Here is a 24,127-nt window from a genome sequence, read left to right on the forward strand (position 1 = left end):
TAAACTTACATTAACCAAGCAAACATATTATGCGGGTGGAAACAAAGCAGGAAAACAATTAGCCAGACTTCTAAAGGCACGACAAATGCAAAATAATGTTGTAAAAATAAAAGATGAAGCTGGCAAGATGTTAACGTCAAACGCTGACATACGCCAAAGATTTATTCGCTTCTACTCTGATTTATATGCCACGGATACTAGCATCAATCCAACAGCGATAGATAATTATTTAGCACACACCTCTCTGCCACATTTACATAGGGAGGCCCATGAGGCCCTGGATAGAGATATCTCCAGGGCCGAGGTTCTTTGAGCTATAAAGGACTTAAAAAATGGGAATTCACCCGGTCTCGATGGATACACAGCCCTCTTCTACAAAACATTTGCAAGCTCACTTACCCCTTTATTGGTAACCCTCTTTAACTCTTTACAAGGGCAGATTTCTTTATCCCATGGTGCCAATCTCGCAGGTGTCAGGGTGTTAGCAAAACCAGGACGAGATCCTACTGTCTGTAGATCATATCGTCTCATCTCGCTAATTAATTTAGATATGAAGCTACTGGCCAAGATTTTAGTGAATAGACTTAACAACTACCTCCCAGAGCTGATTTACTTAGATCAATCAGGTTTTATACCTAGCAGAATGGCGTCTGACAATGTTCGCAAAATTGCAGACTTAATGGGATGGGCAAGTTCGCAGCAAATACCCTTGCTACTATTAGCAATAGACGCTGAAAAGGCTTGCGACTATGTTCACTGGCCTTTCCTATTTCAGACAATGAAAGCCTTTCAATTCAGAGAAAAATTTATTCGTTGGATACAAAAACTGTATGAATCCCCTTCGGCGTGCTTAAAAATAAATGGGGGATATTCCCAACCGTTCCCTGTGGGTAGAGGCACACGGCAGGGGTGCCCACTATCCTTTACTTTTTGCCATCTATCTGGAGCCCTTTACCCACCATATCAGAAATAATGATGAGGTACACGGAATCCAAGTTGACAACTTTTCCTCTAAGTTGTCCCTATTTGCGGACGATATTTTATTTAGTTACTAATCCTATCCACTCCCTGGTGGCTATCACCGAAGAAATATCTGCATTTAGCACAATCTCAGGCTTCAAAATTAATTGGGAGAAATCTGAGCTCTTAAATGTCTCTGTCCCTCAGGAAATAGTTGAGCAACTTCGCAAATCTCACCCCTTTAATAAAATATTTGGGGATTTATATTGGGAATAACCGCGATCTGTTCCAACTCAATTATCCTCCCCTAATGGCTAAAATTTACAAAGATTTGGAAGAATAGGATCGATATCATATATCCTGGATAGGTCGGCTGGCTGTTATAAAGATGAACGTAATGCCTAGGATCCTATACCTTTTCCAAACATTGCCAATTGTAATCCCAAAAAAGATCCAGGACAAATGGCAAATTAGGCTTTTCAAATATTTGTGGAAAGCAAAACTGCCTAGAATAGCAAAAGAAACTATACTTACCAAGATCACAGGGTGGATTACGGATGCCAAACTTGCACTATTATCAAGGGGCAGCACACAACTTAAGGCAGCAGTGGAATGGCCCAACAGTAAAAGATAGAAACCTTGGGTGAGGTTGGAACAGGCGATCCTAGGATCACTACCTATAACAGCTTTACTATGGCAAAAAGGTAATACCTGGCACCATATTGTAGACATTCCTGAGTCTGTGAAGGTCACACTTCAGGTGTGGGAGAGATGGCGGACACTTCTGATAGGTCATAGATCTTTCTTTTTAAGCACGCATCTCTTTCACCACCTCTCTTTTCCCTAGACGGTAGACTCTCAGGCTTTTGAAGACTGGAAAAAACAGGGAGTCTACCAGATAACACGTGTGGGAGCCAGGGGGGATTGTACCGTTCCCAACTTTGAAGGAGAGATTTCATTTGGATCATAAAGATTTATTCAAGTACTTGCAGGTTAGGCATTTTATTTCACAACAGCAGATTATGGGAGATCTCATATTGGGTAGCCCTCCTTTTGAAACTTTTTGTATACGTGCAGACAAAGTTAATAAGCACATTTCAAAACTTTACCGGCTCCTAGCAGGTGAGCTATCCCTGAAGGCTACCCATATAGTTGCTTGGGAAAGGGATTTACAGGAGAATTGGTCATCTGAGGATTGGAAAAGGATTGCCCAAGGTATGAATAATGGGTTAATCTCTGCACAACACATAGAAAATGGGTACAAACTTCTGTATAGGTGGTATGTGACAGCGGCACAATTGAGCCATATGCACCCAGACAATACAGGTCAGTGCTGGAAGCTTTGCCAGCAGCGAGGAACCTTTTTCCACATGTGGTGGAACTGCACCAAAGTACAGAGTGTATGGCAAAGTATATCTTTCTGGCTGACTAACATACTCGGTGATGAGGTCTCACTTACTCCTTCCCAAGCTCTGTTGAATAATGAAATACCAGACAGGTCGACATTTCAAAACCTTTTTATTAAATATGTAGTGACAGCGACCAGGTGTGCCTTAGCTCTTTATTGGAGGGGTCCTCAGACCCCATCACTCAAGAAAATACAGAGGCAAGTCCTAAATATGCATACTCTGGGGAAAATTACAGCACAAACATAAGACCATTGTAAAGTTTACAAAAATTTGACAGTGCTATGAGGTATGGTTGGCAAATAACTCACTGTAAATTTATCCATATGGTACAGATTTCTCTGTCTTGTTACTATGAGAAGGGGGAAATAATTGTTACACCAACAGGTTCTCATGTAACCTACCGGCTCCGAATAAGGCCTATCGAGCCTATGCTAGGGGTCTTTTCCATGTCACATACTAACATAAAGCCGTATAGGATCATTTATCAATCTTACAGCATGTATGACTGATGTTATTATTGTATGTATTATTGCATATTCATCATAAGGAAGTGGGTGGGGGGAGGGAGTGAATATGTTATGTTATACTTATGGGGTCGATACAACATGGACTTTTGTATTGCCTTCTTTATGATTCTTTTGTTTCTTGCACACATGTTATGTTGTTACTGGCACAACTGTAACCATTGTCAATGATACCCCAATAAAATAAATTTACAAATTAAAAAAAAAAAAAATCATGAGAGGTCTAGAAAAGGTAGATGTGAATCGGTTATTTACTCTCTCAGATAATATAAAGACTAGGGGGCCCTCATTGAAGTTAGCATGTGGCACATTTAAAACTAATCGGAGAAAGTTCTTTTTCACTCAACGCACAATTAAACTCTGGAATTTGTTGCCAGAGGATGTGGTTAGTGCAGTTAGTGTAGCTGTGTTTAAAAAAAGGATTGGATATGTTCTTGGAGGAGAAGTCCATTAAGTCTATTAAGTTGACTCAGAAAATAGCCATTGCTATTACTAGCAACAGTAACATGGAATAGACTTAGTTTTTGGGTACTTGCTAGGTTATTATGGCCTGGATTGGCCACTGTTGGAAACAGGATGCTGGGCTTGATGGACCCTTGGTCTGACCCAGTATGGCATGTTCTTATGTTCTTTATGACCTATCGCTAGCATCTGAAAAACCACACCATCTTGGCATTACTTTGTGATGCCATCAGATCCAACTGAGGACTGTTCCAAATGAGGTCGAAGGCCTGTGCTGACTACTCCGATTCCCCTGGATCCAACCGTTGTCTGCTGAGACAGTCCGCCTAGACATTGTCCACTCCAGCCACATGCGATGCCGCTATGCCCTCCAGATGCCACTCCACCCAAACTGCTCCTGAGACACAGCTTGGCTCTTTGTCCCATCCTGAAGGTCGATATATACCATTGTCGTGGCATTGTCTGAAAATACTCTCACCACTCATCCCTGGACTTGATGGAGAAAAATCATCAAAGTCCTGAAAACTGCTCTTGTTTACAAACGATTGATTGACCAGGCCGCTTCTGCAGGGGATCCTTGACCTTGGGCCATCCGCCCCAACAGACTACCCCCCTCCCCTAACCACTGAGGCTGCTATCTGTGGTCACCACCACTCAGTCTAAAGTTTACAGTTCCATCCATTCTCCAAATTGTAGTGAGATAGCCACCATGAGAGACTAGTTCTGGATACTCCCTGCAGCAGCAAAGGCTGCTGATACTCCTCCAACAATGGGTTCCAACAGGACAACAGCACCATCTGAAAAAGCCACATGTGGGCAAAAGCCCACGGCACCAAATCTAGCATAGATGCCATACAGCCCAGAACCTGCAAGTAATCCCATGCCCTAAGAACTGACAGACGCAGAAAACACACTATTTAAGTCTGGATCTTTGTCACCCTCTCTGGTGTAAGAAAGACTCTGCCCACCCGGGTATCGAAGCGCGCTCCCAGATATTCCCATGATTGGGTTGGCACTAGATGACTCTTGGACAAGTTTATTACCCAGCCCAGCGACTGCAGTTTTCCATCACCTGGCATACCACCTGATGATATTCCCCTGTGCATTTCACCCTCACGAGCCACTCGTCCAGATAAGGGTGGACAAGAATCCTCTCCTTTCTTAGGGCTGCAGTCACCAACATCATCACCTTCATGAATGTTCTTGGCGCTGTGCTAGCCCAAAGGAAGGGCCTGAAATTGGAAATGCTGCCCCAGCACTATGAAAAGCAGAAACTTCTGGTGGTCCTCCCGAATGGCTATATGCAGAGGGGCTTCTTTCAGATCCAAGGACTCCAAAATCTCTTCGGACCGCTGTGACCACCATACGCAGCATCTCCATCCGAAATCGTGGTACCCGCAGTGCTGAGTTGAATTTCTGGATGTCCAGAATGAGCTGAAACATGCCCTCCTTATTTGGAACAACAAAATAAATTGAGTACCTTCCCTTGCCTCTTTCAAGCGGCTGATCAGGTACATATTGCTTCCAGCCTTTGCAGCCAGTGCAATGTATCCTGTACCGCCTCCTGTTTGGTTCAGGACACACAATGATAGCATGAAGACCTCTCCCGCTCTCAACCACACTGCTCCCACAATGCACAACAGCCTCAATGTTCCCACTTTCAACCACACTGCTCTCACGACGCATGCCAGCCTCAGTGTCCCCACTCTGCACCACACTGTTCTCACGTCGCACGCCGGCCACAACAGTCCTGCTCTCATAGAAACCTAGAAATGACGGCAGAAAAAGACCAATCAGCCCATCCAGTCTGCCCAGCAAGCTCCCACACTTATTTTCCCATATGTATCTGTTTCACTAATCACCAATTTCAGGGCCCTTGTTGGTAACTGATTCAAGTTTCCTGCCATTGATGCAGAGAGTAATGTTGGAGTTGCATCAAAGGTGAGCATAAGGCTTAATAGTTAAGGGTAGTAACAGTCGCATCAAGCAAGTTACCCCGACTGCACAGATGGATGTTGTCTGAATGTAAATCCTGTTTTCCACATTTCCCCCTGCTGTTGAAGCAGAGAGCAATGCTGTATATGCATTCAAAGTGATGTATCTGGCTTAATTGGTTTAGGGTAGTAATCGCCAAAATAAGCAAGCTACCCCCACGCTTATTTGTTTACACCGATTGTGAAGTTAAATCCTTGTTGGTTGTTGTCTGAATGCAAATCCTCTTTTCCACATGTCCCCCTTGACTTCCTTGATTGGACAAGAAAATTCTAAGGCTTAGCCTTCTCTTATCACCTCTAGAACCTACTGGTCCAATATGATCTTGGTCCACTCCTCATAGAAAAGGGATAATCTCCTTCCTACAGTTTCCACCAAAGAGTGGGACCGCCTGACTTCATTATGAAGTCTTCCCTCCTCTGGTCGCCTGACCAGAACCATCCCTGGAAGTTCTGCGGGACCACCAAAAGGACTGCTGTCTTCCTGAGGTTTGCTTCTGCCCCAGTACCGTGGCACTCCTGCCAGAATGAAACAGTCTCATACCCCAAAAGCGGGATTGCAGTAGAAAGGTCTTCTTGACACTTTTCTTATCCTCAGGCAACTTATTTCCTTTGGACTCCCCTAGATGATTCATCAACTGCTCCAGGTCCTCTCCAAACAACAGCTTTCCTTTGAAAGGAGATTACACAGCTACAACATAGACCACACCTCCGCTGACCAATTACTCCTTGCTCCTACCTCGGAGACCACAGACCTGGCCAATGTCCGGACCAAATCATACAAGACATCAGCCATACAGGCACCCAGCCTCCAACTGAACTGCCTGTTTGGAGTCTATCGAGGTGGGTTCATTCTCCTTAGCCTTTTGCACCCAATGCAAATAGACCCGCTGAATCAGGCTACCACAGATTGCCACCTGGAGACTCAAGGTTGAATCTTCAAACAACTTTTTCAACTGAATATCCAGCTTATGGCTCTGGACATCCTTCAACGTAGCAGACCCTGCCACTGGGATAGTTGTCTTCTTAGTGACTGCCGAGACTACCACATCCACCTTCGGCAGCCTCAAGAGCTCCAAGGTCTCCTCCGTCAGTGGGTACAACTTCACCATCGCCCTACTGACCTTCAAGCTGGCCTCTGGAGAATCCCACTCCCAGTTCACCAGCTTTTACACCTTCTTGGGCAACGGAAAAGCCTTTTGTGGGTCTCTGAGTCCATCCAGAACAGGCTCGTTATCAGAATCCTCCCGGGTAAACTTGATCCTCAGCTCCTCCAACAAGCGAGGGATAAGAGATCTCAACTCTTCCTTCCAGAACAACTGGTCATCTCCTTCCAAATCCGGTACCTCATCCGGATCAACCACATTTTTACTCATCCCTGGGTCGCCAGCCAGATTGCAAGGCCCTCTCCCAGATCACCTCCTGCTACTCACAGATTGCTCGAATCCTGTAAATCCTCAGTATCACTATCCCTCTCTCGCAAGGGCAGTGCCAGCTTCCCCACTCCTTCCCACCTAGCCAAATTGTTCTTCTTCTCTACGAGGCCTAAGTCCACTGAAAGTTCCTCTTGATCCCCATCTGGATCCCTCCCACCTTCAAAATCATCTCCTGATTACTGCAACATCAGGGAAAGAGGAGGAGGGGAATCCCCGAACCCTGCAGGTGCTGCTACCTGCCTGCCACATGTCTCAGCAAAGACAGCTGTGCTCTCAGCCCCCCCCCCCCCCCAAGGAGCATCTGCCATGGGCCCTACCAATCTAGTGATTCTCCCTACAGCCTCCGCGGATGTTCCCTCATCTCCAGAGGCTCAGACACTGGAAAGCACAGTCGCATTAAGCAAACCGTGCCGCAGGCCCAACAGGCTCTGCCACATTGAGAAGCTGGCACCATTGGGCCTACCATGTGGGCACACGTGTGAAACCTGCGCGCTGGAGAAATTCTTGCAACGGCCCTGGTCACCACCTCTGATGAGCCCCGGATCCCATGGCTTCGTCGGGATCGCAAACACAAACTTCTCCCCCACAGTAACTGCCACCCGGCAGCAGCTTGGCCACTTCTTCAGCGTGGAGAAGACCTTTGAGGGAAAGAGGGAGCCAGAACCCTGGATATCAGGCCCCTCGGGATGCTGCAGGCAAAGCCAGTTCAAGGATTACCAACTTCCCGCTCGCCCGACTCCACCTGAGGGATGGTCCACGAAGTTACCCAATACCTCAGGGCACACTCCAAGCTGATTTCTGACTGAAAAATCCTCTCAACTATTTTATTTTATTTTTTTCTTAAACTACTCTGTCAGACTGCAGGTTTGCACCTCTTCCATGTGCTGGAGACAGAGAAATATTGAAGGACTGCAGGTGGCACTCTAAGATTTATGTAGCATTGCCTCAAAGCTTTTTATTCTCTGCTTCCTTCTGCTGGTAGGGATGTAAAAACACTTGTCTGGACTGATCTGGGTATGAACAGGAAAACTATTTTCTCATTTTTTTCAGGGCCCAGGGCCACTTCGTATCTTCCACCCAAAATGCTTAAAAGAGCTAAAAATGAAAATCCCAATGCAGTGCCTGAGTCACTCAGACTTTTCTTCCATTCTGTTTTTATGGAAAGGACCTCGATGAAGCAGGTCCACACGGTCTTAAAGCAGCAGACAACATTCAACATCATGCAGAAACCCAGGGGTCATGGAATGTTACATTTCTCCAAAATCACCTCACTGTTCTTCAGTTTGTATATAAAAAGAGCTGTAATGATCTCTTCCTATTCTAATCCTTCATGTATCAGCACACGGTGGACACAGGGGCACCCCTCTCAGCCATACTGCTCTCACGATGCATGCAGACTTCAAAGTCCCCACTCTCAACTATACTGCTTTCATGACGCACCCTGGTCACAATGGTCCTGCTCTCAATGAATGGTGACCTCAATGTTTGCACTCTCAACCACACTGCTCTCACGATGCATACCAACCTCAACAGTCCCACTCGCAACTACACTGCTCCCACAATGCACAACAGCCTCCATATCCCCACTCTCAACCACACTGCTCTCATGACGCACCCTAGCCTCAATATCCCCGCTCTCAACCACACTGCTCTCACGATGCACACTGGCCACAACAGCCCTGCTCTATCATACTGATCTAACAGTGTTTGCCACTCACTTGGAGGCAGTGCGGACATTGATGTCTAAGTGTCCCTTGAAAACAAATTGTCCAGGGTTCCAGCTGAAGCTGAGCTTGTTCCATTCCCAGTGAAGGTTCTCGGTGGTGTTATATGGATCCTGCAAGACAACACCATGGGAAAGTGACAGAAGGATCTCGAGCTCTATATAGTTTTTCACAATTACCTACTGCTATATAATAGTTTTTTGTTTTGTTTTTTTTGAGTCTGTCTGGGTGATGGCCACATTCAGCCTGGCTCAGAAAGTGTTAAGGATACAGAGAAAGTACCGTAAATGCCTTTGAGAACTGCTTTGAGAGCCATGTAGAAATGTTATGCTAACATGCTTAAAGTTCTCAAGCAAGAATCTGGGAATTGTAGTTAGTGCCAGCAGTTCCAAGGTGGGAATTACAGGAGGACCCACGACATGCTCTGAACTGATATGATCCCAGAGAGAAAGGACATTGTTCCTATCCCAAGCAGCTGCCAGTTTTTAGTACATAAAAGTTAACATATAACACGGTAATGATAGCAGAAAAGGACCAAATGGTCCATCCAGCCTGCCCATCAAGCTTCTTATGGTAATATCTACCGCGCTGTGCAGGTTACCCCCAATTTTCTCTTAAGGGTAGTAAGTGCAGCTACCCCAAGCCTTATTATAAGGGTAGTAATATTTACAATAAAAAACCAAGCAACCGTCAAACCTATTAAAAGTTACTGCTAGCAATATTTTTACTAGAAGAGATGAAATTTTAGCTAGAAGAGTTGTGGAAGAGTAGACTGATGCCTTGGAAATGTAAGCTTTTCTATATATATCTAAGTGGTGTATAAGGAAATTTATTTATCAGAAAAGGACAATCAAAGGGAAGAACAGTTTTTATCCCAGGACAAGCAGGATGATAGTCCTCACATATAGGTGATATCATCGATGGAGCCCCCTCACGGAAAAACCTCTGTCAAAGTTTCTAGTAACTTTTGGCCGGCACACTGAGCCTACTGAGCATGCCATGATCCCTGCATCCACAGGGGTCTCCCTCCAGTCTCTTTTTTTCCGCGCTGCTTTTAGCCTCGCATTGAAGGAGCTCTGTGAGTTTTTCTCACTATTTTCCTCACGGAATATTTCACCAAAAATTAATATTTTCTGTCACAAAAATTTCCCATCGGGTCTCCCTTCGACATTCTCTTTGGTAACTGCTCTTCGGAGCATTTTTTCACCGATTCTGGTTAATTTTTATTACCGGTATCAGTGAGTCACCGACTGTTACCAGGCCTTAAAAATTTCAACAATGGTCACCGGTTTCAAGAGATGTCCTAATTGTCCCCGGACAATGTCAATTACAGACCCGCATGACATTTGCGTTCTGTGCCTGGGATCAGGCCATGATGTCCGCGCATGTTCAACCTGCGCCCAGATGACACCGAAGGGCAAGCGTGTCCGGATTGACAAGATGGAGGAACTTTTCAAAAGGATCACTCCATCATCATCGTCGGCATCACCTAAGCTGGCTTCCTCTGCTGAAAAGCATCGAGGTAAGAAGAAATTCGGTGACCAATCATCACCGATGCAATCGGGATCTTCGTTAGCGTCCTCGTCCGCCAGTAAAGAACATTGAGAGAAAAAATGTCATCGGCACCGATCCAATTCCGTTCCTTTGGATCCATCGGTGACCGCATCGAGTTCGAAGGAGATCAAACCGATGACAAAACGAGTCCGGGTACAAGAGCTTCCATGCCCCTCTGTACCTGAGACACCGAGGCGCTCTCCACCAGCAACAGTGTTAGAGGCTGTACAGACACATACTGTTGTGGACGTACCAGCAGCGCCAGTTCTTCCTTCTCCGGTGACAGAGAACCTGTCCCAGTGTCAAGAGAAGAAGTCACCTCGATGATTCACAGCAAGCAGTCACCGAAGCTTGGAAGAAATTCCAACCTCCATCGACACCGATGCCGACCATATTTGCTCCACTACTAACAAGAATCGATGCCTTGCTCGGTGCCCTCCCGGCACCAACACCGGTACCATCGGGTGCTCCGATACCTCCATCGGAGCCATCTTTACACCTGCAACCACCGACGGCACCGCCAATTCCGATTCCAGGTTCATCTGAGGATGATGACCATGATGCGGATCATACACCTGGACCATCGGGCTTACAAAAGACCCATTTTCCATCAGGCCTTTGATGCAGTTTCCTAGTCCTTCGATGCCCTCGCAGCCTGGTCCCATCGGAAGATTTTATTGGCCGATTCCCATCGATGCCATCGGTGCCCTTCTGTTCTCCGTCGAGACCTTTTCTGCCTTCATCGATGCCAAAGCAAATACCAAGATCTGCATCGATCAAAAAGCATCCTCCCCTGCAGGATACTACACATCCTTCTGGATCTTATTTCCAGCAGCAACCAGATACTTGGAAGAATGTCAATACTGACTCGAATACTGACAGTGATGACCTTCCATCTGAACCTTCTCCACCAGAAGAACGAAGAAAGTCCCCACCAGAGGACCTATCTATCCAACACTTTGTTAAGGAAACGGCAGATACCATTCCTTTTGAACTGATAGCGGAAGAGGATACTCGACATAAGACACTAGAGGTCCTACAATTTGTAGATGCACCAAAGGAGATCATGGCAATACCTATCCATGAAGTTCTTCTAGAGCTTCAACACCGCCTTTGGGAGCATCCTTGTTCTGTGCCTGCAGTTAATAAGAGAACGGATGCTACATACCTGGTCCAGCATACACCTGGTTTCCAAAAGTCACAGTTGCCACATAATTCCTTTGTTGTAGAATCTGCCCAGAAAAAGGCAAAGAAGCTGAAGCCACATTCATCTACTCCTCCAGGAAAGGAACATAGATTTCTTGATACTTTAGGAAGAAAGGTGTTCCAGGGATCCATGCTGGTGTCACATATAGCTGCATACCAACTATATATGACCCAATATCAAAGGAATTTATGGAAACAGGTCCAGGAATTAGCAGATTCCCTTCCTCAACAACAGCAACAAACACAACGCCCTTGTTGATAAGGGGCTAGAGTCAGGAAAACATGAGGTCAGGGCCGCATATGATTCTTTCGAGACTTCGGCCCATTTATTAGCTACGGGAATTAGTGCACGGAGGTGGGGTTGGCTGAAGGCTTCCGATCTCAGAATGGAAGTCCAAGAGAGACTCATGGACCTTCCATGCACAGGAGACAACCTCTTTGGAGAGAAGGTACAGGCCACGGTATCTTTACTCAAAGATCATCACGAGACGCTACGTCAACTGTCTAAGTTAACATCCGAACCAGCATCCTCTGTATGAAAACCCACTAGGTGTGACACTAGACGCCCTTTTTACAGACCTCGTAGGTTCTATCCTCCTACATCCTCTGCACGACCTTTCTGTCAACCTCAGAGAGGTCGTTCACGTCAGCCAAAACAGGCTAAGCCTCAGCCACCTCCACAGTCAACCCCTGCATCTGGTTTTTGAAATCTACGCCAGAGGACAGCAACTTCTCCCACAATCCTCAAACCAAATTACCCGTAGGAGGTCGGCTTCATTACTTCCAACACCAATGGAGCCTCATCACCACAGACCAATGGGTACTAGCTATCCTCAGGAGAGGATACCTAAAATTTCAAATGCTACCCCCAGAGTCTCCACCCGCCCCTCTGTGGTCCCACATCATCATAACATCTCAACTACAATCAGAACTTTCCACCCTGCTGACTACCAGGGCCGTAGAAACTGTTCCCCGGTCTCAACAGGGCAGAGGGTTCTGCTCCTGCTATTTTCTCATTCCAAAGAAAACAGGCGGCCTCCGTCCCATACTAGACCTCCATAATCTCAACAAATTTCTCCACAAAGAAAAATTCGGAATGGTTTCCCTAGGGACCATTTTTCCCTTGTTGCAACAAGAGGATTGGCTCTGTTCTCTGGACCTTCAAGATGCATACGCTCACATTCCCATTTCCCCACATCATCGAAAGTACTTGCGATTTGTAATGGGGAAAGGTACCATGGATCAGTCCAGACAGTGGGTTGAGCCTCCTTTCCAGCAGGTGGAGACAGACTAAAACTTGCAGGATGCCCTATATCAGGACAGAGCCTATCCTCTCACCCTTCAGTATAACGTATGTCAAAACAAAAAACAATAAAACCAAGAATAGGATCAAGCAAGTAACCAAAAAGCTCAACGGAGCAACCAAAGATTAATGTAGAAGCATAGTAAACCTATACACTCTTGCATAAACTTGGTATAAAATAACCACCAAGGCTTCCGGTGTAAATGCTCAGTAATCTTGCACCAAGGAAAATATGAAATCTGCAGACCTGCAAGAAAACAAGCTTCGAGAGGACAGAAGACAGACAGGGAAGGGCGTCTGGACTGATCCGTGGTACTACAGGAACGAAAATTAACAGGTAAGAACTAATTTTCCTTTCCTGTACGTACCCGGATCAGTCCAGACAGTGGGATGTACCAAAGCTTCCCTAAACTGGGTGGGACCGAGACAGTCCCGCTCGAAGCACGTGCCGCCCAAAGGAACCGAACACCGGAGCGTGTACATCCAGACGGTAGTGCCGAGCAAAAGTATGCAGAGACGTCCAAGTGGCAGCCCTGCAAATCTCCTGCGGAGAGACAGACTGACTCTCCGCCCAAGAAATAGCCTGAGAACGCAGAGAATGGGCTTTCAGACCCTCAGGAAGAGGACAACCCTGACAAAGATATGCCGAGGAAATGGCTTCCTTCAACCACCGCGCAATCATGGTCTTAGAAGCCTGTTTACCCCGGTTGGGACCACTCCAAAGGACGAAGAGATGGTCCGAAACTCGAAAGTCATTGGTGACTTGAAGATAATGAAGCAAGACTCGCTTGACATCCAGTCGACGGAGGTCGCCTCTAGTCGTACCCGCAATCTCCTCCGGAGAGAACGCGGGGAGTTCCACCGACTGGTTGACGTGAAAGGCGGAGACAACCTTAGGCAAGAAGGAAGGAACCATCCTGAGAGAGTCCCCAGAATCAGAAAAACGCAAGAAGGGCTCCCGACAGGACAGCGCCTGAAGCTCGGAAATACGACTAGCAGAGGAGATAGAGACGAGAAAGACAGTCTTAAGAGTAAGATCCTCAAGCGTAGCGTGGCGAAGAGGCTCAAAGGGAGCCGCCCAGAGAGCACGAAGGACGAGGTTGAGACTCCAAGATGGACACGTGGCCCGAGAGGGAGGGCGGAGGTGTCTGACGCCCCTCAGGAAACGAATGACGTCCGGGTGAGCAGCCAAGGCATGACCATCCACCCGACCCAGGAGAGAGCCAAGCGCAGAGACTTGAACGCGTAAGGAACTGAAGGAGAGACCCTTAGAGAGATCCTTCTGAAGGAAAGAAAGAACCAAAGGAATCGAGGCGGAGCGTGCCGGGATGCCCGCCTCCATACATGCGGACTTCAAAGACCTTCCAGATGCGCACATAGGCCAGAGAAGTCGACTGCTTCCGGGCTCGCAGCAGGGTGGAGATGACCTCCTCCCTATAACCTTTGCGCCTCAGGCGACGCCGTTCAAAAGCCAGGCCGCTAGACAGAAGCGATCGGCCTGGTCGAAAAATACAGGCCCCTGCCAGAGGAGACGAGGGAGATGACTGAGGCACAGGGGCCCGTCCACCGCTAGATTGATGAGATCCGCGAACCACGGCCGTCGCAGCCACTCGGGAGCGACGAGAATCACCGGACCCCGGTGGAGTTCGATTCTCCTGAGAACTTTCCCTACTAGAGGCCACGGGGGGAACATGTACAGAAGCATGTCTGCCGGCCAAGGGAGAGCCAGAGCGTCCACGCCCTCTGCGCAGTGTTCCCTCCAGCGGCTGAAGAACCGATTGGCTTTGGCATTGTGCAGAGTCGCCATGAGGTCGAGATAAGGAGGACCCCACCTGACCACTATCAGAGCCATGGCCGTGTCCGAGAGTTCCCATTCTCCCGGATCGAACGACTGCCGGCTGAGGAAGTCGGCTTGAACATTGTCTTTTCCGGCGATGTGAGAGGCCACAAGGCACTGTAGGTGACGCTCCGCCCAAGTGAGTAGGCGGCTGGCTTCTAAGGCTACCAGGGGACTGCGAGTGCCCCCTTGGCGATTGATGTAGGCGACTGTGGTGGAGTTGTCGGACAGGACTTGTACCGCCTTGTCGCGGATCAGAGGAAGGAACTCCTGAAGGGCCAGGTGGACCGCCAAAGTTTCCAGTCGATTGATGTGCCAGCGCAACTGAGTCCGGGACCATGTCCCCTGGGTGGACTGAGATAGGCAAACCGCACCCCAGCCCAACAAGCTGGCGTCCGTGGTCACTATCGTCCACTGTGGAGCTTAAAGAGGCATCCCTTGTAGGAGATGAGGAAGGGACAGCCACCACTGTAATTCGTCAGCAGTAGACTCCAAGAAGGGAAGGACTACGTGGAACTGCTCCGACACTGGTTGCCAACGAGACAGCAAAGCTTTCTGTAATGGACGCATATGAGCAAAAGCCCAGGGGACCAGATCGATGGTAGAAGCCATGGAGCCCAGGACATGGAGATAATCCCGGGCCATCGGTGAAGATAGCGCAATCAAATTCTGAACTGGACCGATCAGTTTGAGGGCTCGCGCCCGAGGTAAGAAAACCTTGCCTACTCGGGTGTCTAAGTGTGCTCCCAGAAATTCCAACTCCTGGGAGGGCTGAAGCTTGCTCTTGGAAAAGTTCACTATCACCCGAGAGAGGCAAGGAGCTCCAGGACTCAATCCACCGCCCGCCGGCAAGAGGTCTCAGATTTGGCCCTGATGAGCCAATCGTCCAGATAGGGATGGACGAGAATCCTTTCCCGGCGCAAGGCCGCAGCCACTACTACCATTACCTTCGTGAAGGTGCGAGGAGCGGTCGCGAGGCCGAAGGGGAGAGCTCGAAACTGGAAGTCCTGGTTGAGGATGTGGAATCCGAGAAACTTCTGGTAGTCGCGGTGGATGGGGATATGAAAATAGGCTTCTGCGAGATCGAGGGAAACAAGGAACTCTCCTGGACGGACCGCCGCAATGACCGCCCGCAGGGTTTCCATGCGAAAGTGGGGGATCTTGAGGGCCCGATTGACCCTCTTGAGGTCCAGGATTGGGCGGAAGGACCCGTCCTTTTTGGGCACGGTGAAGTAAATAGAATACTGGCCGGTGCCAATTTCCCTTTCTGGGACTGGGACCACCGCCCCCAGATCCAGAAGCTTGGAGAGAGTCTGGACCACCGCGTCCCTCTTGGCCCGGCCGCAAGGTGAGAACAGAAAGAGATCTGGAAGTTCCCTGACTAGGTCGAAAATGTACCCGTCTCTGATAATGTCGAGGACCCACTGATCCGAAGTGATTTTGACCCATTCCTCGAAAAACAGGGAGAGGCGTCCGCCAAGGTAAGGTTTAGCGGGGGTACACACGGGCTGGCCCTCGCGAAAAAGGCCGCCTGCCACGAAAGGACTGCGACCAGGACTGCACACGAGAAGACCCCCTAGGAGTACCGCCCCGCCCTCGAGAAGCGAAGCGACGCTGACCCCTGAAGCGAAAGTGAGAGGCCGCGAAAGACCGAGAAGCCTTAGGGCGGTCCTCTGGAAGTTTATGGACCTTGTTGTCAGCCAAGGAGTCCATAAGCTTGTCGAGGTCCTCGCCAAAGAGCATCTTACCTTTGAAGGGAAGCGTGCCCAGCCGGGTCTTTGAGGACTGATCAGCCGACCAGTGGCGAAGCCAAAGGAGCCTCCGGGCAGCCACTGCTGAAACCATCGCCTTCGCCTGGACACAGACCAAATCGTAGAGGGCGTCTGACACGTAAGCGATTACCGCCTCCAGACGCTCGGCCTGTTCTGCCTCACCTGGTGGAAGCTCCCGGGTGCAGAGTAACTGTTAGACCCACTGGAGGCCTGCCCGCATCATGAGGCTGCTATAGCAAGACGCCCGAACCCTGAGGGCCAGGACGTCGAAGATGCGCTTCAGGTGAGCCTCCAGCTTACGATCTTGCGAATCCTTTAGGGCTGTGGAACCTTCCACCGGGATCGTGGTGTACTTGGTCACTGCAGAAACATAAGAATCCACTGATGGATATCACAACAGCTCTAAGCCCTCTTCCGGGAGGGGATAGAGCTTATCCCATCGCACGCCCCACCCGGAGCGAACCCTCAGGAGCCTCCCATTCCCGTAGGATAAGGAGCTTAAGCATGGGGTGGAAGGGAAAGGCTGAGGCCGGAACCCGGAGCCCTCCCAAAACCGGGTTCATATCCTTAGGAAGTGAGGCCATGAGATTATCCACGGAGGGACTTTCCAGACCCAGCTCCTCCAAAACAAAGGGGAGGAGGGGCTCTAGCTCCTCCTTACGAAAAAGACGAAGGGCTCTGGGGTCATCCCCCTCTGGGGGGGGGCATCTGCCGAATCCGAGGAAGCAGCGGGGTCGGAGGACCCAGGAAACACCGGGGGAGGGGAGGACCCCCGGGACCGAACTGGTCCCTGAGGCTCCGCAGCCGGTCCAGAGGTCAACGGCGCTGAGCGAGGGATTTTAGACGGGGGGGGGCTTTCATCCATCTCATGCAGGCTAGCTAAATAAGATTTGTGCATGAGGACGACGAAATCCACGGAAAAAGGGACCCTGGATTTACCGGGGGGGGGGGAGGGAGAGGGGGGGCAAGGGAAGGTCAGGACCCCCCTCCTGGGAACCCGCGGTGGCCAAATCGGGGGTTAAATCAAAAAAATCCGGTCCCCCAGCCCCAGGGAGCACTGAAATCTGCCCCGACGAAAAATCCAAGATGGCGGCCGTTCCCGGGCTCTGCCGACCCGGGAAAGGCCTAGCCCGGGCTAAATTTGCTTGTCCTGCTGAGGAGGGACCTTCCCCACCCGGCAGACAAGCAGTGCAGAGGCCCTGCCGCGAAAAACGCAAGGAGGACAGCCCACAAGAAGCACAGGCTGTCAGCCGGGACCATAGCAACCTCAGCTGAGGAAAAAAAAGCTGAAAAAACAAAGCTTGATTGACAGCCTGCACAGCAGGAGAGAGCAGGCGGGAACCTGCTGCCTTCTGCTTCTCTGACTGCCGGTTCTAATCCTATACTGACCAGAAAAAGTTAAAAAAGCTGGTCAACTGCTGCAGATAAGTTAGAGGTAGGTGAGTACCTGCAACTTATTGAAAGTTAAAACTTTGAAACTCCTTTTTTTTTTACTGAGCACAGCAGCGGGTTCAAAACCCTCTTGGCAGCCAGAGGGGGAACGAGGCCCAGAGAGCTTCGGTCCCCACACCTGGAAGCGTTCACGGACTCAGGACTAAGCAGGGAACTCCCTCCTGCAAAAGGGGACTAGCCCCCCTGAGCCGGGCAAGAGCTGGGAGACAGACGTCTCCCACACAAAAAAGCACTAAAGAAGGCAAAAATTCCTTCAGAGATTCAATTTCTATAATCATTTTTTTTAAAAACAAGAACCAAAAGAAGTACCGTATTTTTCGCTCCATAAGACGCACCTGACCATAAGACGCACCTAGGATTCAGAGGGGTAAAATTAAAAAAAAAAAAAAATTGTGCTAAACCGGCTCTGCGTCTGGGCATCTTATGGAGCAAATTAGGGGAGTGCATAGCTTTTTTTTTCCTCCCCATTTTGTTTTCGGGTCTGGGGAGGGCCATTTCGGTCCACTCCCCAGATCAGAAAACTTTTCTTTCTCTGGGAACCCCTCCCCCCCCCCAAAAAAACCCCCATCCCAACCCTTTAAATTAACAACCCCCACCCTCCTGACTCCCCCAAGACCTGCCGACTTAATTTACCGCAACCCCCCCCAAGACCTGCCGACTTAATTTACCGCAACCCCCCACCCTCCTGACCCCCCCAAGACCTGCCAAACGTCCCTGGTGGTCCAGCGGGGGTCCAGGAGCGGTCCGGGAACGATCTCCAGGGCGTGGGCCGTCGGCTGCCAGTAATCAAAATGGCGCCGACGGCCCTTTGCCCTCACTATGTCACTGACCTCTCAGTGACCTCTCACTGACCTCTCAGTGACATAGTGAGGGCAAAGGGCCGTCGGCGCCATTTTGATTACTGGCAGCCGACGGCCCACGCCCTGGAGATCGTTCCCGGACCGCTCCTGGACCCCCGCTGGACCACCAGGGACGTTTGGCAGGTCTTGGGGGGGGTCAGGAGGGTGGGGGGTTGCGGTAAAATAAGTCGGCAGGTCTTGGGGGGTTGCGGTAAACTAATTCAGCAGGTCTTGGGGGAGTCGGGGGGGGGGGGGGTTGTTAGATTTTTGTTTGTTTTTTTTTATATTCGCTCCATAAGATGCACATACATTTTCCCCCCACTTTTGGGGGGAAAAAATGCGTCTTATGGAGCGAAAAATACGGTACTTGCTTGAACCTAAAGAGAATAAAGAGGCTGACTAGCCTACAGCAGAGAACCGAAGGGGAGATGCTGCACCTGCTGGGAGACAGACGAATACTGAAGGGTGAGAGGATAGGATCTATCCTGATATAGGGCATCCTGCAAGTTTTAGTCTGTCTCCACCTGCTGGAAAGGAGGCTCAACCCACTGTCTGGACTGATCCGGGTATGTACAGGAAAAGGCATTTTCAGTATCGAGTCCTCCCATTTGGACTGGCCTCAGCACCTCTAGTATTCACAAAGTGCATGGCAGTCACAGCCGCACATCTGAGAAAAAACAGCACTCATGTTTTTCCATACCCAGAAGACTGGCTCATCAGAAACCCATCCAAACAAGGAGCTCTTGCCGTACTTCAGAGCACCATATCCCTCCTGCATTACTTGGGGTTTCTAATCAACTACCAGAAATCGCATTTGACCCCGTCTCAGATCCTTACTTTCATCGTGGCAGACCTCAATACCACAGTCACAAAAGCTTTTCTTCCAAGCGACCGTGCCAACAATCTAGTGACGTTGGCAAATCACTTGAGTACCTGCAACATCACCACTGCTCTGCAATTCCTAACCCTGTTAGGCCATATGGCATCAACAGTTCATGTAACACCTATGGCAAAACTAGCCATGAGAAGGACTCAATGGACATTAAAGTCTCAATGGCTGCAAGCAATCCAGCCTCTGATGACCAGGATTCGAATCACAGAATTTACGTCTCTCACTTCGATGGTGGACAAACCAGTCTGTTTTACGGACCGGCTTACCATTCCAGCAACCGACTCCTCAAGTAACTCTAACCACGGACGCATCCCACTTGGGATGGGGAGCGTATATCAACAACCTTCAGACTCAAGGTACGTGGACACCGCTCGAACGAGATTGTCAAATAAACGTTTTGGAACTTCGAGCGATATGATATGCCCTCTATGCCTTCAAGGACTGCCTATCCAACAAGGTTATGTTGATAGACAGACAACACAGTGGCAATGTGGTACATAAACAAGCAGGGAGACACAAGCTCCTATCTCCTCTGTCAGGAAGCAGTGCAGATTTGGGACTGGGCCTTAGCACACTCCATGAGCCTGAAGGTCACGTACCTAGCAGGCGTACAAAATGTCCTAGCGGACAATCTCAGTCGATGTTTCCATCCACACGAATGGTCTCTGGATCCCTGTGTAGCGAGCAAAATCTTTCAACGCTGGGGTCAACCAACCATAGACCTCTTTGCATCCAAATTGAATCACAAGGTGGAAAGGTTTTGCTCCCTCCACAGCAGTCAACAAAGGTTCCCCAAGGACGCCTTTGCTCGCCCTTGGAACACAGGCCTTCTGTATGCATATCCTCCGATCTCACTCATAGCCAAGACTCTCGTGAAGCTCCAACAGGACAAGGGGATAATGATCCTCATAGCCCCGTATTGGCCTCGACAAGTTTGGTTTCCAATACTTCTCGACCTCTCGATCAGAGACCCAATTCGCCTGGGCACAGCACCCACTCTCATAACTCAAAATCAAGGCAGATTACGCCACCCGAACCTGCAAACACTTGCTTTGACAGCATGTATGTTGAAAGCTTGATTTTCAACCACTCAATCTTTCAACGGCAGTCTCACAGATTCTCGTAGCTTCACGAAAGCCTTCCACACATAAATCTTACAGTTTCAAATGGACTAGATTTACTAAATGGTGCACGCAGAATGGCGTTGACCCTTTTTCTTGTTCCACTCCATCTTTGCTAGATTACTTATGGCACCTTTCAGAATCTGGATTCCAGCATATCACAAACCAATAGGGGATGCCCCAATTTCAGCACAACTCCTAGGTCAGTCGGTTTACAAGAGGCTTACTTCAGCTAAAGCCTTCCATCCATCGGTTGTGGAATGGCACCTTAATGTAGTACTTGCAAGACTCATGCGATCTCCGTTTGAGCCTTTGCATTCCTGTGATGTGAAATTTCTTACGTGGAAAGTAATTTTCCTCATAGCTATCACATCGGCTAGGAGGGTCAGTGAGTTACAAGTACTGGTGACTTACTCACCCTATACCAGGTTCCTGCATGACCGAGTGGTCCTACACACTCACCCTAAATTTCTACCTAAAGTCGTAACGGATTTTCACCTCAACCAATCCATTGTTTTACCCACTTACTTCCCAAGGCCTCTTTCTCACCAGGGGGAGAGAACCTTGCATACCTTGGACTGTAAGCGTGCACTCGCTTTTTACCTTAATCGCACTGCAGTCCATAGAAAATCCACTCAACTCTGTTTCTTTTGACAAAAACAAACCAGGAGTTGCAGTAGGAAAGCAAACTCTCTCCAACTGGCTATCACACTGTATCGAATTCTGTTATGAAAAAGCAGGCCTTCCTCTCCAAGGGCGAATAAAGGCACACTCAGTTAGGGCTAAGTCAACATCCATAGCACACTACCGTTCTGTACCCATTGCAGATATTTGCAAGGCTGCTAACTTGGAGTTCGCTGCATACCTTTGCAGCTCATTATTGCTTAGATAAAGAAGGAAGACAAGACTGCCTTCGGACAATCTATCTTGAAAAACCTATTCCCAGTTTAATACCAACTCCTTCCACAACCAACCATTTGCTGTGATTCAGGCTGCCTCATCTTTGTCAATGGCACATCAGTTGTTGTGCCTGTTGCACATTTTATGTACCATTGACTATTTCAAGAATGATTAGCTTGCTAATCACCCATATGCGAGGACTATCATCCTGCTTGCCCTGAGATAAAGCAAAATTGCTTACCTTGTGATAGGTGTTATCCTAGGACAGCAGGATGTAGTCCTCACGAAACCTGCCCGCCACCCCGCGGAGTTGGGTCCGTTACATTTTTTATTATTTTATTTTTTTCGCTCGTACGTTTTTGCTACAAACAAGACTGGATGGAGACCCCTGTGGATGCAGGGATCATGGCATGCTGGGCATGCTCAGTAGGCTCAGTGTGCCAGCCAAAAGTTTCTAGAAACTTTGACAGAAGTTTTTCCGTGAGGGGGCTCCATCGATGATGTCACCCATATGTAAGGACTACATTCTGCTGTCCTGGAATAACACCTATTACAAGGGAAGCAATTTTGCTTTATTCCTGCATAGCAGGTTCCCAGGCCCAGCACCCTGTTGCATACATATTTAGGTATTCTCCTTAGTCATTATTATTTATTTGCAATCAACTCTTCTGTAGTATTTGTTTTTATTTATTCTCTGTTCTATCATCTTCTTGCTCAAACCAACCCATCATAAATTATGTGGAACCATAATGTACTCAGAGTGTACGTGCAAGTATCTGCAGGGGGAATAAGTTCCTGGGTAAATTCCAGTTTGTGTTTATTGGGCAAGCTCCCAAAGTAAAAAGTCCTGTAGACAAGCAGGCAGAAGTCCCTTGGGTAAATCCTGGTGTGTGCGGTCTGAACTCAAAATATACTACTCACCTCTGTGGCCAGTTGGTGAAGGTTAGCTTGCTCAATATCCATGTGCCAGCGTCCATGGAAGAGGAGCCGGCTCTTATCCCACCAGGGAAGAAGAGGGCTCGGATCTACTGTGGGCTTGGAAAGAAGATCGAAGGACTGACCAACCAGAGTCCAAGCTGGGTCCCAGCAGGGACCCCATACTATGGTATATAAGGAAATCTCCGCTGCAGAAAAGAAAAATCAGTTTTTTATTCCCACATAGCAGGTCCCCAGACTCCACCCTGCTGCCTCACTGTTATTTCACTAGGCTGTGCTCTTCCCAATGGAGAAGATATTGTGCCAAATGATAATATTTTTAGATTTATATTCCACTTTTCACACTTTTTTTTTTTTTTTAGCACTTCAAAGTGGATTACACATTCAGGTACTGTAGGTATTTCCCTATCCCCGGAGGGCTTACAATCTAAGTTACCAGGTTACCCCCCCCCCCCCCCCTCATCTGCTGAAGTCCGGCGACAGACTAACCGGGGCCTCACCACAGTTACAAGCAAAGCCTCCAGGACTTCACATGTTCCAAACATCAAGGCCTTTACAATGTTAGTGCTAAGGCCTGGTAAGAACAAGCTCAGCACAGAGCACTCCAGATAGACAGAGCTCTGCTAGCTTGATAATTGGATGTGTCAAGAGTTCTGTACACAGATCTCAGGGCGTTGAGATCCAATGGTACAGGCAGTATGAGGTTTGGTGGCCTCCTGCCTTTGTGCCATGGAATCCTAGCAGGCGTGCACTGCAGGCTGCCTTGTAGGAATGAGTGTTTCTGGAATTCACTTACAATGAAAGTCATGGTAAAACTTTAATGGTGGCATGTTCCTTTCCACAGTGGCATCTCCCCAGGGTGCCTCAAGCTTCAGGGTCTGCTGATAGCGTGCACAGGACTGTCCATACTGCTCAGCCCCAATCAGCCTCCCCGTTAGCCGCCAGTCCTTGATCTCAAATAGATAGCGAGGATAGTCTCGGATACGAACTGAAAAAAGGTAAGAGCAGCAGTCACACATGTTCAAGCCAAAGAAGGACCTGTCACGCATACACTGACTGGAATTGGAAACCCATACTAAGCTCTTACTTAATATAACCTCTGCATTGTTTCTCAAGGAGAAACCACAGTACATGAATTAATGGCAAAACTACTTGCCTGATAATTTCGTTTTAGACGAACTCAGGACCATTGGGTTATGCTCCCCTGCCAGCAGATGGAGACAGAGTCAGATTTCAAAGCTGATATCACCCTACATACACCCTTGCAGTGACCTCAGCTCTCCAGTATTCTCTTCAAAAGCCACTGTGGACCTACTAGCAAAAAAACTTGATTAAAAATATTACAAATATGATTAAAAATGGTTAACAGTAACTGTACTCAACCAACCGTAAACACTGAACTCAGTATGAAAATAGGTACCCTAACCTAGGGACTGAACACTTACCCGTCATCTCTTGGATTCGAGATCCACTCCATGGGAGGACCTGTGGTGCAGTTCATGGGGAGCAGAGGGTGAGATATCGAGTCCATCTGTCTACACTAAAGAAAATAAAATTATCAGGTAAGTAATTTCTCCATTTCTTAGTGTGTAGCCAGATGGACTCAAGACCAATGGGATGCACACAAGCTACTTCCAGTTGGGATGGGAAATTGCCCATGGTCCAGCCAACACTGCTCGTGCAAAGGCAGCATCCTCTTGGCTCTGTACATCCATGCAATAAACCTGGAGAAGGTGTGCAAGGAAGACCATGTCACTGGCTCAGCAGATATCAACAGGAGACAGCAGTCTAACTTCAGCCCATGAGACT

The 24,127-nt window shown here is 48.5% G+C and overlaps 1 protein-coding gene across 5 annotated transcripts in view; it reads right to left on the reverse strand.

Moving 5' to 3' along the window:
* Nucleotides 1–24,127, reverse strand: part of KIAA0100 (KIAA0100 ortholog) — a 294,167-nt gene that overhangs the window by 171,032 nt on the left and 99,008 nt on the right. For 4 of the 5 annotated variants that reach the window (XM_029611003.1, XM_029611004.1, XM_029611005.1 and 1 more), the window contains exons 17-19: nucleotides 23,115–23,306; nucleotides 22,304–22,506; nucleotides 8,501–8,619 (exon numbers count right to left, since the gene is read on the reverse strand). In XM_029611003.1, the coding sequence (XP_029466863.1) occupies nucleotides 8,501–8,619; nucleotides 22,304–22,506; nucleotides 23,115–23,306 (514 nt within the window). Of the gene's footprint in view, nucleotides 1–8,500; nucleotides 8,620–22,303; nucleotides 22,507–23,114; nucleotides 23,307–24,127 lie in introns of those variants that run through there. The other variant, XM_029611008.1, reaches the window with a different exon arrangement.

The sequence above is a fragment of the Rhinatrema bivittatum genome, chromosome 8, assembly GCF_901001135.1.
Source record: "Rhinatrema bivittatum chromosome 8, aRhiBiv1.1, whole genome shotgun sequence".
Taxonomy (NCBI): Eukaryota; Metazoa; Chordata; class Amphibia; order Gymnophiona; family Rhinatrematidae; genus Rhinatrema; species Rhinatrema bivittatum.